The 16048-nt window shown below is 43.9% G+C and overlaps 1 protein-coding gene and 1 long non-coding RNA gene across 6 annotated transcripts in view; both read right to left on the reverse strand.

The window, feature by feature from the left end:
* Positions 1 to 889: 889 nt before the first annotated feature.
* LOC120910345 lies at positions 890 to 2574 on the reverse strand. The gene is made up of 2 exons (XR_005741528.1): positions 2114 to 2574; positions 890 to 1577 (listed from the first exon to the last, which is right to left on the reverse strand). It is a non-coding gene; the product is annotated as an uncharacterized LOC120910345 (long non-coding RNA).
* A 3102-nt stretch (positions 2575 to 5676) lies between these two features.
* PLEKHS1 (pleckstrin homology domain containing S1) overlaps positions 5677 to 16048 on the reverse strand; it is a 42280-nt gene continuing 31908 nt past the window's right edge. For 2 of the 5 annotated variants that reach the window (XM_040361576.1, XM_040361575.1), the window contains 6 exons: positions 15640 to 15732; positions 12268 to 12393; positions 11914 to 12012; positions 10208 to 10343; positions 8837 to 8948; positions 5677 to 6303 (listed from right to left, as the gene is read on the reverse strand). In XM_040361576.1, the coding sequence (XP_040217510.1) occupies positions 8874 to 8948; positions 10208 to 10343; positions 11914 to 12012; positions 12268 to 12393; positions 15640 to 15732 (529 nt within the window). In that variant the 3' untranslated portion in view covers positions 5677 to 6303; positions 8837 to 8873. The remainder of the gene's footprint in view (positions 6304 to 8836; positions 8949 to 10207; positions 10344 to 11913; positions 12013 to 12267; positions 12394 to 15639; positions 15733 to 16048) is intronic. The other 3 variants (XM_040361579.1, XM_040361577.1, XM_040361578.1) reach the window with 2 other exon arrangements.

Raw genomic sequence — 16048 nt, forward strand, 5'->3', positions numbered from 1 at the left:
ACGGAAACGGCGTAAATCGACTGCGGCGGCCAGGCGTACGTTTGTGAATCGGCGTATCAACTCATTTGCATAATCTACGCCGACCGCAATGGAAGCGCCACCTAGCGCCCATCCGAAAAATTGCAATCCAAGATAGGACGGCGCAAGCGTATCTTAGATATGTTTAAGTGTATCTCTGATTGAGCATACGCTTAAACATACGTCGGCGTAGATTCTGAGTTAGGCCGGCTTATCTACTGATAAGCCGGCCTAACTCTACCTGAATCTACCTATCAGTTATTAGTTGAAGGCAGGATAGGCCTCCCTGAAGAAATACGTTTTCAGTCAGGGATGATGGCCCAAAAGAAAGTGGAGAGAGTAGGAGAGATGGCTGTACAGATTGGGGTAGGGAGTTCCAGAGGATAGGAGAGAGGCTATGGAGAAGTCCTGGAGGCAAGCATGGGAGGAGATGAGACAAGGGAGCAAGAGAGCAGCAGGGGGAGGTGGTCTTGGGAGGAGCAAAGAGGTTTGGATGATATTTGGAGACAAGGGATCGCCTAAAAGTGGAGAGAGTAGGAGATGGCTGGACAGATTGGGGTAGGGAGTTTCAGAAAGCTCTTCAAAATGTTGAACACCCCTGAACTATATGGTGAAGTCTGCCATCTAGTGGAAGAAATGTATAATTTCAGTTTTCAGGGCAGGGATCATACTACGGCTCTTGTTATGTATTGCAGGAAAGTCATCTTTTGTTGTGTGTGTGTGTGTGTGTGTTTTTATGGTTTCATATCCAGTATTATCACGCCTGTGGAAGAAATGGAAATTGTTTCAAAGGATGCATTTTCACTGATGAGTTAACGGGACTAACTATTGTGCTTTGATGAGGAATAGCTCAAACAATAGAACACCAACATTTAAAAGTTTTGAACATTTCTTTATTACATTGAAAACATTCATATAATAAGACCTATATACAAAAAATAAATGGTATAATACAACATCTGTACAGTGTTCACATATAATAAAAATAAAAATACAATTAAATATTGAAAGAAGAAATGATTTGGATTTAAAAATTGAACTGTATTGTAATTGCCCTCATGTTGTAAAGCGCTGTGCAAACTGTTGGCGCTATATAAATCCTGTATTATAATAAAGCTGAAATGTATGTTTATACTATTTTTCACGCTAAAGTATTTGCAACTGTTCAGCTAGTCTTGTGGTTTGCCCTCCTCTGCCACAGCATGCAGCTATGCAGGGGAAGCACCTTGTGCCCTGTTCTGCTTCCCCTGTTGCCTCTCTTCCTCCAGGCTGCTCACTGGACAAAGAAAACACATAAGCACTGCTATCCATTTAGCAAGGAGATGATGGCGTTTCAGATGAACCAGAAAGTAATAGAGCGATGGTCCTGTATGGCAGACTTGTTTAAATCGCTTGACTAGCTGTACAGAATCGCACATCCTTGAACAGCTCCACTTTAAGAGCAGCACCCACACTTGTGAAATCATTTTGACTTTGGGGACCTAAAGTGACACTACTTTGATTTAAAAAAGTAAATAAAATAAAAAATATATATATATATTCATATTCAAGTATGTATTCTTAAAGCGGAGTTCCGGCCACAATTTCACTTTTTAAATATAAATACCCCTGTAATACACAAGCTTAATGTATTCTAGTAAAGTTAGTCTGTAAACTAAGGTCCGTTTTGTTAGGTTGTTACAGCATTTAGACACTTTATAAAATAGAAATTGACTGGGGCCATCTTAAGTGTGGGCATCATGAAGCCAGACTGTATGACTTCCTGGAATTCAGCCTTTCAGATCTCACACATGCTCAGTGCTGCACAAGCAGTATCAGATCAGGTTTCAGCACCTGTGCTGTCCAAGTCACATGATTCTTTGAGACTGGGGAGTGCACAGACTCCTGGAAAGTTACACCCACTACATTCCCAGGAGTCTGTGCGGTGTAGGTTAGGAAGCATTAAGCACCTAGGTGCAGGAAGTGGGAAGATTAACTATTCTGCCTAGCAACAACACTTTGAAGGCATCTAAAAAAAAAAAAAATTTCCGTAAAGGACTAATGACATTTTTTTAAAACTACTGATGTAATGTTATATTTATGGGTGGAACTCCACTTTAAATCAAAGTCTCTTGTGTTGCTCACAGCCTTTTTTTTTTGTTTGCTCCTCTACTTTCCTATATACAGTCCTATGGGCTTTGGACTACAGGATTTGTAGTGTGCATAGAGCAGTGCACATGATCCTAACTAACATGCGTTGCTTGTTTCAAACAAGTGAAGGGTGGAAAAGGAGAGGCTCGGAAGTTCATCGAGAACATTAAGCAGACAGAAAAGCACTAACAATTTAATAACAAATATATTACAGGGCCATTAAGTAGTGGATGTGGATGGATTATGTTTGGAATAAGGATATCTTTTAGCCCCGTTTCACACTGAAGGTGATTTTCATGCGTTTTAGCGCTAAAAATAGCGCCTAAAAAGAACCTCTCAAGCCTCCGTAGTGTGAAAGCCTGAGTGCTTTCACACTGGGACGGTGCGCTTGCAGGAGGAAAAAAAAAAAGTCCTGCAAGCAGCGTCTTTGGGGCGGTGCGGGAGCGATGTATACACCACCCCTGCCATTGAAATCAATGGGCAGCGCTGCCAAAGCACCTCCAAAGCGCTTCGGCAGTGGCGCTTTTAACCTTGTTAACTCCTTTGGGGTTAAAAGCACCGTTTCTGTCGCTTAAAAGAGCAGCGCTAGCACGGGGCGGTCTTCAGTATGAAAGGCGTCTTATAGCCGGATTCAGGTAGGAGCGTGTATCTTTAAGGCGGCACAGAGTATCGTATTTACGATACGCCGCCTTAAGTCAGAGATGCAAGTACTGTATTCACAAAGTACTTGCCTCTTAACTTACGGCGGCGTAGCGTAAATGTGGCCGGCGTAAGCTCGCCTAATTCAAATGAGGATGAGGGGGCGTGTTTTATGTTAATGGGGGGTGACCCAACGTGATTGGCGTTTTTAGAAACGGCGCATGCGCCGTCCGTATACATATCCCAGTGTGCATTGCTCCAAAGTACGCCGCAAGGACGTATTGGTTTCGACGTGAACGTAAATTACGTCCAGCCCTATTCACGGACGACTTACGCAAACGACGTAAAATTTTCAAATTTCGACGCAGGAACGACGGCCATACTTAACATTGACTACGCCTCCTAGGGGGCAGCTTTATCTTTACGCGGCGTATCTCTTACGGAAACGGCGTATCTTTACTGCGACGGGCGCACGTACGTACGTTCGTGAATCGGCGTATCTAGTCATTTACATATTCTACGCCAAACTCAATGGAAGCGCCACCTAGCGGCCAGCCTAAAAATTACACTTTAAGATACGACGGCGTAGGAGACTTACGCCGCTCGTATCTTAGCCTAATTTTAGCGTATCTGGTAACGCCGGCGTAGATTCAGAGTTACGCCGGCGTAACTCTCTATGAATCCGGCTAAATGTGTCACTTTGTCAACAACATGTCAAGCCCTGATGCAGGGAAAATTGTGAGCCCCTTCTCATATATATATATATATATATAGATAGATAGATAGATAGATGGATATCTCTCTCTCTCTCTCTCTCTCTCTCTCTCTCTCTCTCTCTCTCTCTCTCTCTCTATATATATATATATATATATATATATATATATATAAAAGCAACTTTACTAATTTTACTTCTTTGGTGCTCTCATCCCTTGTTATATTTCTCAAAGGCATTGAAAAAAAATAGAGGAATACAACTTTTTAAATATTAATAATATAATAATAATAAAAAAAATTCAAATGCCAACAAAACAAAAGTGCAGATATATGACCAAAATATTTAATTTGGCAGTGATATGTTTATATAAAATTGTTATTGTAACAAATATATATACAGTAAAACCTTGGTTTGAGAGCGTTTTGCAAGACAAGCAAAATGGTTTAATACATTTTGCCTTGATATACAAGCGATGTCTTGAATAAGAGTAGCGTCATGTCACAACTGGGTATAAAAAAAGAAGAGAGGAGCCTCTAATGCCCCGTACACACGATCGGAATTTCCAATGGAAAAAGTCTGTCGGACTTTTTCCATCGTAAATTCCGACTGTGTGTATGCCATCGGAAATTCCGATGAATTCCATCATTGGGCCAGATCCACGTACCTCGGCGCATATATAAGGCCGGCGTAGCGTATCTCAGATACACTACGCCGCCGTAACTTACAGCGTATTTTCCGTATCCACAAAGAATTTGCGCCGTAAGTTACGGCGGGCGTAGTGTAAATGTGTCGGCGTAAGGGCGCGGAATTCAAATGACTAAGATGTGGGCGTGTTTTAAGTAAATTCATCTTGACCCCACGTAGATGATGTTTGTTTTGAACGGCGCATGCGCCGTCCGTGGGGGTATCCCAGTGCGCATGCTCAAAATCACGTCGCAAATAGTCAATGCTTTCGACGTGAACGTAATTTACGCAAAGCCCTATTCGCGAAAGTTTTACACAAACAACGTAAACGACGGAAAATTCGACGCTGGCCCGGCGGCCATACTTAACATTGCGTACGCCTCATAGAGCAGGGGTAACGTTACGCTGAAAAAAGCCTTACGTAAACGATGTAAAAAAATGCGCCGGGCGGACGTACGTTTGTGGATCGACGTATCTAGCTAATTTGCATACTCTACGCGGAAATCAACGGAAGCGCCACCTAGCGGCCAGCGTAAATATGCACCTAAGATCCGACTGGGGGTACTAAGACGTACGTCAGTCGGATCGAGCCCACATTCAGTCGTATCTTGTTTTGTGGATACAAAACAAAGATACGACGGGGCATCTTAGAACTTACGCGGCGTATCAATAGATACGCCAGCGTAAGTTCTTTGTGGATCCGGGCCAGAGTTTACATAGAGAACATGTTCTCTTTTCCTCCAATGGAATTCCGATGTGAATTTGGTCGGATAAGTGTATCAATATGGTTACATTTAATGAAGGTACAACATTTAGCAACTTATTGCTACACTTAGAGATGCCTCTCTTCTCTTTTATACCCTGTAAAAAAAAGGCTTTGATATACAAGTGCTTTGGATTACAAGCATGTTTCTGGAACGAATTATGCTCGCAATCCAAGGTTTTGCTGTATATGTGTGTATATATATATATATATAAATATACCGTATTTATCGGCGTATACCGCGCACTATTTTGCCCTGAAAATCAGGGCAAAATCGTGGGTGCGCGATATACGCCGATACCCGCTTTCCCGCCACGAGTTTGAATACTGCGCCGGCATATACCGAGCGCATTACATTTGTGTATCTTCGGGCAGTCTCGGCGCCTCTCGCACTGATGTCCTGAGCATACAGGACGTCTGCGCGACAGTTGCCGAGCCTGCCCGACGATACACGAGTGTACTACGCTCGGTATATGTCGGCGCAGTATTCAAACTCGGCGCGGGAAACGAGCGGGGAGGACGCGAGGACGCCGCAGAAGGAAGCCGGACCCGCCGAAGAGGACACCGGACCCGCCGAAGATGACACCCGACCCGACGAAGAGGACACCCGACCCGCCGAAGAGGAAACCCGAAGCCGCAGAAGGACGCCGGACCCGACGAGGCCGCCGATGGACGCCGCGCAAGACACCAAAACTGTAAGTACAAAAAAAACAAAAAAACTTTTTTTCCACAGGATTGGGGGCCACTTAAGGGGTGCGCGGTACACGTGGGAGCGCGTTATACCGCGATAAATACGGTATATAATTTATTTTTATTTTTTCACGACGCATTAAGACGCTGAAGAAATATTTGTATGTTGGTCCGTAGTGGTCGATAAAGCTGCGTTTTTGTTTGTGGCAGATTATTGTAACAATAGCTGACCTTTGGAAGCCTAGTAACTAAGAATTACAAATCACAGTATTAAATCACCTGTTACATCATTTGTCCATCAGACTTCATATAATAAAATATATATTAAATATAATACAAGATTTGACATCATATAAACACTTCTGTAGATCATACACATGTATGTACTTGCAATGACAGAGTAGCTCTGTACGTAGACTGTGGTATCCCTGGAACGTGACATCACATAGGTAGGTCCATCAATCACAGCATGGAACGGCCTGTATAACTGACCTTACATAAACCATTTGCTGCAATATTTGGAATGGTCGCTTATTTTATAGTACATGTACTATACTGTATATATAAGAATTGGGTTCTCTGCTCAGCAAAGCATGCACAGTCCGGAGCAGAATTGACCCGCCGTCCTTGTGAGAGGTCCAGCTCTATGCCAATGGACAGATATCTGAAATAAAAGGAGTCAATGAATATGGATGTGTAGGGTATGCGCATTTTATCAGCGTGATGGTTGCAAAGAGAAAGAAAAAGAGCTAACTCGCTGGTATGTGCCAAAAAAATGAAAACATTTTGTTCTGGATAGATTGACCCTTTAAAGCTGAACTCCCATTTAAGTTACACTGCCTTAACATTTCTACCTAAGTGCCCGATCCACAAAGCACTTACCTAGAAATTTTTGGCTGTGTAACTTAGATTCCGCCGGCACAAGGCGTTCCTCTTTTCATGGGGGCGATTCCCATTTAAATTAGGCGCGCTCCCGCGCCGGCCATACTGCGCATGCTCGTGACGTCATTTTCCCGACGTGCAAAGCGAAATTACGTTACGCCGAGCTTTGTGGATCGCGACGGGTCAATAAAGTTGCGTCGGGAAAAAAAAAGATATGGCGGGAAAAAAAAAATTCAAAACAAAAAAAAAATCGCGTCGCTGGACAGAAGGGTCTGCTTTTACAAGGCCTAAACAGTTTACACTTTGTAAAAGCAGCCCTAATTTTGCGTTTGCAAACTAAAACTTACGGAGAAAAAACGAAGCTGAAAAGCTTTGTGGATCTCTGTAAGTGCTAATTTGCATACCCGAGGCGGCATTTCGACACAAAATGCCCCCAGCAGCGCATGCGGTACTGCATCCTAAGATCCGGCAGTGTAAGTCCCTTACACATGCCGGATCTTCTGTCTTACTATGGAAAACTGATTCTGTGGATCAGTTCCATAGTTAGAAACAGGGATACGCCGGCGTAACAGCAGTTACGCCGGGTGTATCCCTTTTGAGGATCTGGCCCTAAGCCTACATTTTTAGTCAATTTCAACTGCTTTTTTCTTTCAAATAGCAAACATGTTATACTTACCTCCACTGTGCAGCTCGTTTTGCACAGCGTGTCCCCGATCCTGGTCTTCTGGGGTCCCTCGGCGGCTGTCTTGGCTCCTCCCCACAAGAACTAACCACCTTCATGGGAGCGCTCTTGCATGGTGGTTAGTTCTTGCGGGGGCGCTGTCGTGATGCTGCCGACGGCTATAGCCACTCACTATATCACTCGGCCCTGCCCCCCGGTGCGCCGCGTCATTGGATGTGATTGACAGCAGCGCGAGCCAATGGCTGCGCTGCTTTCAATCCATCCACTCTAGCCAATCGACGGCCAGGCTGAGTGGCGAGGAGGATGTCGGGGGGCGAGCGCAGCAGGTGAACGGGCTCAGGTAAGTAAAACGAGGGGGGCCGGTATTGTTGGATGTTTTTTCACCTTAATGCATAACATTTACAACCCCTTTAATATTCACCAGGAATTTAAGATATGATTGTAATCGCCAAAAACTACCCATCACCAGAATTCGGATAATTGTAAAACCAAAAATAAGAAGTACGTTAACAGCCTCAATGTGGTTTAAAAGATTTGATTTTCCACTGCTTATGATCGGAGCAATTTAAAACCCGTCTCCTCGTATCCAATGAAAACCATTATTTTATTTTTTCAGTTGTTTGGACTTGGAAAAATGGAATTGGAAGATTGATCGCTCTATCAAATTGGCATTTGTATGGTCAGTTTTAAGGTGACATTCCCTGACTGTCCACATCTGTCTCGTCCCTTTATAAACCAGGTGGATGTAGGCATGAAATATCTGCCATATGATGGCAAATTGCTATAAAAGTTTCACGGGCAATTTTTTGGGTTCATTTGGACCCTACGGCCCGGATTCAGAAAGGATTTACGACGGCGTATCTCCAGATACGCCGTCGTAAGTCTGAATGTGAGGCGTCGTATCTCGGCGCCTGATTCAAAGAATCAGATACGCCAGAATTTGTCTAAGATACGACTGACGTAAGTCTCTTACGCCGTCGTATCTTAGGTGCATATTTCCGCTGGCCGCTAGGGGCGCTTCCCTATATTTCCGCGTTGAATATGCAAATGAGGTAGATACGCCGATTCAGAAACTTACTTGCGCCCGTCGGATTTAGCTACGGCGTTTACGTAAGGCGTCGTTCCGGCGTAACTTTACCCCTCATAAAGCAGGGGTAAGTCATGTTAAGGTATGGACGTCGGAAACGTCGGAACAGAGTCGTATTTTACGTCGTTTGCATAAGTCGTCCGTGAATGGGGATGGGCGTAGGTTACGTTCACGTCGACTAAACATTGAGCCGGCGTAACTTTGGGAGAAAATTCGACGTGATACTGAGCATGCGCGCGCATGCACCGTTCGTTAATCGCGTCATTTACGTGGGGGTCAGATTAATTTCCATACAACACGCCCACTGCCTGGATCATTTGAATTAGGCGGGCTTATGCCGGCCCATATACGCCACGCCGCCGTAACTTCGGGCGCAAGTTCTTTCTGAATACGCTACTCGCCTGACTAAGTTACGGCGACGTAGCGCATATGAGATGCGCTACGCCTGTCTAAAGATACAAGATTCTTTCTGAATCCGGGCCTAGATGTTTATGTATCTTTTTTTATTTTTTTAGTTTGAGAAAAATGTAGGCATTCAGAACATACCTTATGTGCTCCTTTCCTCCTCCAGGTGGCGCTCCTCTCATGAAGTTCCGCAGTTGCAGCCCTCTAAGTGGAAGACTCCAGCTTTCATATTACGAGTGACCACCAGGTTCACCTACAGGAAGTAAAACACAGCATGGAATCTTTAATCACTTGCTAGAGATCAACATAAGCATAAGAACATAAGTCCTTTAATCATAGCTACCAACTGTCCCTGATTTCGAGTGACTGTCCCTGATTTGGAACAATGTCCCTCTGTCCCTCATTCCTCCTCATTTTGGTCTGATTTATATAGTTGTATATAAAATGCACTTTTTATCTATTAAAAAGTGTTTTCCAGTGCTAAACCTTTCATCTGATTTCTAAATTGTTGCATTTGTAAATTCCAAGAGCCAATTAAAAGGAATAGTTGTAGTAAAAAAAAGCACATGTGGGTTTAACCAATCTTGTTTTTTTGTTCAATTCTCCTTTAAGGTGGCGTGGCAAGGGGTGTGTCCTATGCCTGCATACTTTTGCTGATAGGTGTCCCTCATTCCCATCTCAAAAAGTTGGGAGGTATGTTTAATCTCCCCAAAGTTCCCAGGTCTGCACACCTGCAAGGCCCGTTATGACAGGTTCCCACCATCGTTGCACTAAACTCCCGGGCCTGCACAGCTACTCTACCTATTATAAAGGCCTGCCACCCTCCCTGGAAGAGGTTAACACCATCCCAGAACTGAGTTACTGAGTCTCTACATCTACTGCGCCAATTATGAGGGGTTCCCACACCGAGTTCCTCAGTCTGCACACCTGCTATGTCCATTATAAGGGGGTCCAACCATCCCTGCACTGAGTTCCCAGGTCTGCACACCTGTTTTGCCCATTATAAGGGGATTCAACCATCCTTACACTGAGTTCCCAGGTCTGCACACCTGTTTTGCCCATTATAAGGGGGTCCAACCATCCTTACACTGAGTTCCTGGATGTGTACATTTTTTACGCCCATTATGAGGGGTTCCCACATTCTTGCACTGAGTTCCCAGGTCTGCACACCTGCTATGCCCATTATAAGGGGGTCCAACCATCCCTGCACTGAGTTCCTGGGTCTGTACATTTTCCATGCCCATTATGAGGAGGTCCCACACTGAACACCTGCTATGCCCCGGGTGGGTCTGTACATCTTCTGTGCCCATTATGAGATATTCCCACATCCCTGTGCTGAGTATCCGGGTCTACATACCTGCTGTGCCCAATATGAGGGGTTCCCACCATCCCTACTCATTTTTTATTATTTTATTTTATAGGGGGCTAGAACATGCAAAGGTGGACAGGAAAATCCCAAATTCCCAGGTGTCCCAGCAATTCCTAATATGTGTGTCACTACAAAGTGATTACCTCGTCTCTTGTGAAGAGATTCAGCATCTGAAAAAAGAAATCTTTGCTTTCAGGTCGAAATCCATTAATTTCATTGATGTGATCACCATGGTGGAACACACAGCCAATTTCTACAGGACCCTTCCACTTACTCACACTGTTAAAGAAAAGATAGAACATTTTACATTTCTATACTATATGTGTGTGATATACTATACTGTAAATGCATATATACTGTACAGTGTTCATATATTTAATGAATAAATACAAATCTCTGTCTCTCTGTCTCTCTCTCTCGCTGCCACTGTGCCAATCAAATGCTGCCACTGTTTTGCCCGCCCGCCGTCTGCCCGGCGGCGATTGGTGTTTTCCATTTCTTCCTTGATGTCTTCTCCCGCCCGCTCCTCCCGTCCTCTTCTATGATTGGATGCCTGGATTGGATGGCGTCCCATCACAGCACCTGTTGTGTTAGCCAATCAGGTAACAGACCCGAGCACCTGATTGGCGGAGAGACGATGCAGTGTTAGGAAAGTGAATATTCATTCGCTTTCCTAAAACACAGCTTAATGAACTGCGAGCGTCCAGCATGGCGCTCGCTGTTTACCTTTTAACGCCTATAAGAGCCTATGGCTCTAATCAGGTGATATAAAAAATACCTTGCCACTGTAATTTCTGGTGCCTGGTGCCCGAAAAGGGGCTGGGCGCTTGAATAGAGGGTGTCAGAGGTGGTCATAGATAGATTCATGCAATGGATGAATCTATCTATTTCTGATAGACAGGTCGCAGGAATAGGGGCGGCGCCGTGCCACTGGAACCACTTTAATTTGTGTTTTTAGATACTCCTAGAGGTCAGCTTCCACAGCTAGTATCAGCTTCTTGCCATGCCTTTACAGGGGAGCTTAGAGTGGGCCATGGTGAAGCAGCACATAGAGCCATTATATACACTAAATTGCCAAAAGTATTGGGATGCCTGCCTTTACACGCACATGAACTTTAATGGCTTCCCAGTCTCAGTCCATAAGGAACAATATTGAGTTGCTCCCCCTGTAGCTATAACAGCTTTAACTTTCCTGGGAAGGCTGTCCACAAGGTTTAGGAGTGTGTCAATGGGAATGTTTGGCCATTCTTCTAGAAGAGCATTTGTGAGATCAGACTTTGATGTGGACAAGAAGGCCTGGCTCGCAGTCTCGTTTTAATTCATCATGGTGTTCTATCATGTTGTGGGCAGGCCAGTCAAGTTCCTCCACCCCAAACTTGCTCATCCTTGTCTGTATGGACCTTGCTTTGTGCACTGGTCCAAATCATTTGGTGGAGGGGGGATTATGGTGTGGGGTTGTTTTTCAGGGGTTGGGCTTGGCCCCTTAGTTCCAATGAAGGGAACTCTTAAGGCGTCAGCATACCAAGACATTTTGGGCAATTTCATGCTCCCAACTTTGTGGCCCCTTCCTGTTCCAACAAGCAATGTCCATAAAGACATGGATGAGCGAGTGTGGGGTGGAGGAACTGGAACACCCAAAGGTCGGTGAGAATTGAGTCAGAAATTATGGCAGGAAGGTTTCACTATTATGTAAAAACACAAAAGGAGGGTGTGGTAGAGCCCAACTACAACTGGATAATCACTTATGAGAAAATGGACACTTAACTAAATTAAAGAAAATAACAGAAAATAATGGTACACGGAAAACATAAAGATCATGTAGCCTCTGATATTGGCATGCGGTTCTTACCATAAGCGTTCTCCGACCTCCTGAAGATCGAAGTAGTTCCTTAGGTGAGCCGTTGGGATGGTAAGATACATTTTCACATATTCCGAAGAATCATGTTCACTAAAAAATTAAAAGAAAACTGGTTATCAAATTGTGTCTGTCCATCACTTAAAGTAGACGCAAGTCCCAGATTCTGCTACCCAGCCATCATTATAGAGCAGATAAATATTAAGATCCAACATCTATACTGTAAATTTTTTTTAATACAGAGACTCTATTACTGTCCTACTTATTGGCTTTAGATATATTTTAACAATGAGCAACACTGTCCTTTATTTTATGTAGAATTATGCCAGCTCTAGAGAATTTACTTACAACACCATTTTCAGAATGTAAGCTCTCTTCAGCTGACTTCCCTGCGGTTTTGGGGACCTGTCTGGTTCTATAGTTCTGGAATTCCGGGGAGGTTTTGGTGGACAGTGGTTGTTCTGCTCCTCTGAACTGTAAAGGAAACGTGAACATGAGTTACATTCCCAGGTGCTTGCCATCCTACTCTACTGGTTATGGGGCATTTAGGAAGAGTGGGCCAAATCCCCAGCCCCGCAGCGCAACGTAACTTAAGTGATTTAAGTTACACTGCCGCAAATTTCCTAAGTTAGGTATCGATCCACAACACACTTACCTGGAAATTTGCGGCAGTGTAACTCAAATCCGTCCGGCGCAAGGCGTGCCGAATCTAATGGGGCGAGTCCCATTTAAATTAGGCGCGCTCCCGCGCCGGACGTACTGCGCATGCTCCGTCGGGTAACTTACCCGACGTGCATTGCGCTAACTGACGTCGCTCCGACGTCATTTGCTTAGACGTTAACGTAAATGGCGTCCAGCGCCATTCACGAACACAAAATATTCCAACTGCACACCTTCCAGGAAAATGGCCAATAAGTTAAAGGGTGCTGAAACGATCACCAGCTGGGAACCGGAAAGCAAATTATGTACACATATTCGCCAGCACACCAAGGATCATTGAAAAAACGTCCAAAAATTTAATGCATAATAGCGATCCAAAAAGCAACGTTTCGAGGTCACGCAGGACCTCTTCGTCAGGCAAAAGATGATGAAGAGGTCCTGCGTGACCTCGAAACATTGCTTTTGGATCGCTATTATGCATTACATTTTTGGACGTTTTTTCAATGATCCTTGGTGTGCTGGCGAATATGTGTACATCAGCGCCATTCACGAACGTCTTACGCAAACGACGTAGAGTTTCAAATTTCGACGCGGGAACGACGGCCATACTTAATAGGGCTTAGTCAAATAGGACTCAGCCCTATTTTTACGCGGCGTAACTCGACGTAAACGACGTAGATTTAGCGCGACGGGCCCGTCGAAACGTTCGTGGATCGCCGTAAGTGTTCATTTGCATATTCTAGGCCGGCCGCAATGGCCTCGCCACCTAGCGGCCGGCCTAGAATTGCATCCTTAAGATCCGACAGTGTAATTCAATTACACATGTCGGATCTTCTGCCTATCTATGGTAAACTGATTCTGTGGATCAGTTCCATAGATAGAAACAGGGATACGACAGCGTATCAGTAGATACGCCGGCGTATCCCTTTTGTGGATTACCCCCAGTATTATTATGGTAGATTTGAGCAGGTCAAGTCAGGAAGAGAAAGCTGGCTGCTGAGATCAACAGTGTGCTGATTTAATCTTAGAATTCTGACTTTATATTTCAGAATTCTGACTTTTAAATGCAATACAGAATTCTGACTTTAAAAGTCAGAATTTTGTTTCATAAATTTCTTTTAGGATGGCCCCAGGGCTCTTTCGTAGGGCTCTTCTCTACCGCCTGGATGGAAGTCTTTGATCTCAGATTTATGATGTTTAACCTACTGGTTATGGGGCATTTAGGAAGAGTATTATTATGGTAGATTTGAGCAGGTCAAGTCAGGAAGAGAAAGCTGGCTGCTGAGATCAACAGTGTGCTGATTTAATCTTAGAATTCTGACGTTCAATATCAAGATTCTAACTTTTAAATGTATTAAAGAATTCTGACTTTAAAATTCAAACTTTTGTTTAATAAATGTTTTTTAGGATTCTTTCGTAGGGTTCTTCTATACTGGCTTGCTGGAGGTCTTCAATCTCTGATTTCTTCCTTTTAATCTTAGATTTCTGATGTTTAATCTTAGTAATCTGACTTTCAATATCAGGATTCTAACTTTTAAATGCAATACAGAATTCTGACTTTAAAAGTCAGAATTTAGTCTCATGGGTTTCTTTTAGGATGGCCCCAGGGCTCTTTTGTACCGGCTGGCTGGAAATGACGGACACTTTTTCTCAATACCTCTAAAGTATATCTTTATTTTAATTATTTTTAGTCTTATTTCCGCTCATGCCCTGCTGAGTTCTACTTACTCTCTCCATGTTCTAACACTAGCAGTCCTCTTTGGGCAGAACAAGACGGCAGAACAAGACTTGCCCATTTCTTGTGAGCCCAACCTGTCATTTACAACCCCCCAAGGGCCACGCTTTCTGAAGGATCCTCGTCTTAAAGTAAGGCATGGGGCAACTGAGATCTCTGTTTTTTTTAAATTTGTTTTCATGTTACAAATAGGCATTAATCAGGCTGGCTGGTGTTAGGGGATGTTTGTGTCCATGTATATTACGCAGTATTAGGTTTAAGATACCTCTCTAGGTGTTTACAAGGACCAGAATATCTTCCATTGCAGTAATCAGTCTGCTGTAAAGTCACAAACCCTCCTTTAACAAGATATTTCATTATAATTTTTACAGTTCTGTGTACACCCCCCCCCCCCCTCCCTCAATAGTACTTGTAGTTCTTTGTCCCATGTTTCGAAGTGCTTTCCAACCATAGTTATGAGATCCGAGCAGCCCCCTTCCCTCTTTCCTCTTGCTGCAGCCAATGCAACAATAGTCATGAGGCAGCTGATTCATACCTAGGCTTGCCTCAGTTGTGAGCACTTTCTCAAGACAAGCAATGACAAGAGAAATGCAGAGGGAGTGAGGTCATGTTAGCCTATGCATCGCTTTTGCCGTTGCTTGTCTCAGGACAATGTACTATGTAACAGGGTAAAGAACTGTAAAAAAAAAAAATGATAGATCCTTCTTTAAGCCACATCTCTGCATAGTTTAATGTGATATCATGTTCATGGTTGGAAACAGGGGTCAAGTCCTAGGGAAAAAAGTGTGGGAACTCCCACCCAAGATCCACTCCCCCACCAAAAAAAAAATGATACGCTCATATGTATATTAACAAAACCGCATGTTCTTTCTAAATCCTGCGTTAACTCGCGGCAGACCTCCGCAATGTCTCCTGGGAACAATGACAAAAGCTCCCAGGAGACATTGCGGCATAGAGGAAGTGACGGAATACCCGTACACTACCTGATGAATTCATATACAGGAAGCGGCCAGTATCATAAAGGATTACTAAGGTTCACCTGCCCCTGACAGTGACTCGAGCTGGACATCGCCGCTTAGTGAAGGATTGGTTCGGGTGGCTCGGCTACTCTCGGCTGCTCTAGTCCTGCAAAGGGAACTGCGTTCCTGCTGTGAAAAAAGTGCAGGAACTCCGTTCCCATGCGTTCCCGCAGGACTTGAGCCCTGGTTGGAAAGATGGGAGGTGTTTGGATGTTGAAGTCATGTTATTTTCTAGGCAAATTTCCATCTTACTGTCTAATTTGTATATCAAATTTCCCCACCATCCTGTACACTACTTATTCTTACCAGCTCTTCTGTTCATCCACGGGGTTCTGCGTTTGGCCTGTTGAGTCCCCAATATTTGTCTCTGAGTCTTCGAAAGAGTCTTGTGGTGATGGTCTGTCAAGAAAGAAAAAATGAATCTATTATCTTCCATTAAGAACTTTGTTTAGACTCCAAAAATCACAAATTCCTGTCTCAGCCTTTCCTGCCCATCATATGGATAAACACTAGTTTATATACACATTTATGTGACCGTGGCAGGCATCAAGCAGCTGAGCTGACCACTTTTGAAGGGGGATGATCATCTGAACAGATCAAAAACAGAGAACAAAAAACAATATGCGAAGGGGACTTATGGAGGTTGCCAACTCCTCTTTAAATCATTCAGTCCCTATAAATAAAATATAAAATTGTAAAGCTTATATTCCCTAAA

Source organism: Rana temporaria, chromosome 8 (assembly GCF_905171775.1).
Source record: "Rana temporaria chromosome 8, aRanTem1.1, whole genome shotgun sequence".
Taxonomy (NCBI): domain Eukaryota; kingdom Metazoa; phylum Chordata; class Amphibia; order Anura; family Ranidae; genus Rana; species Rana temporaria.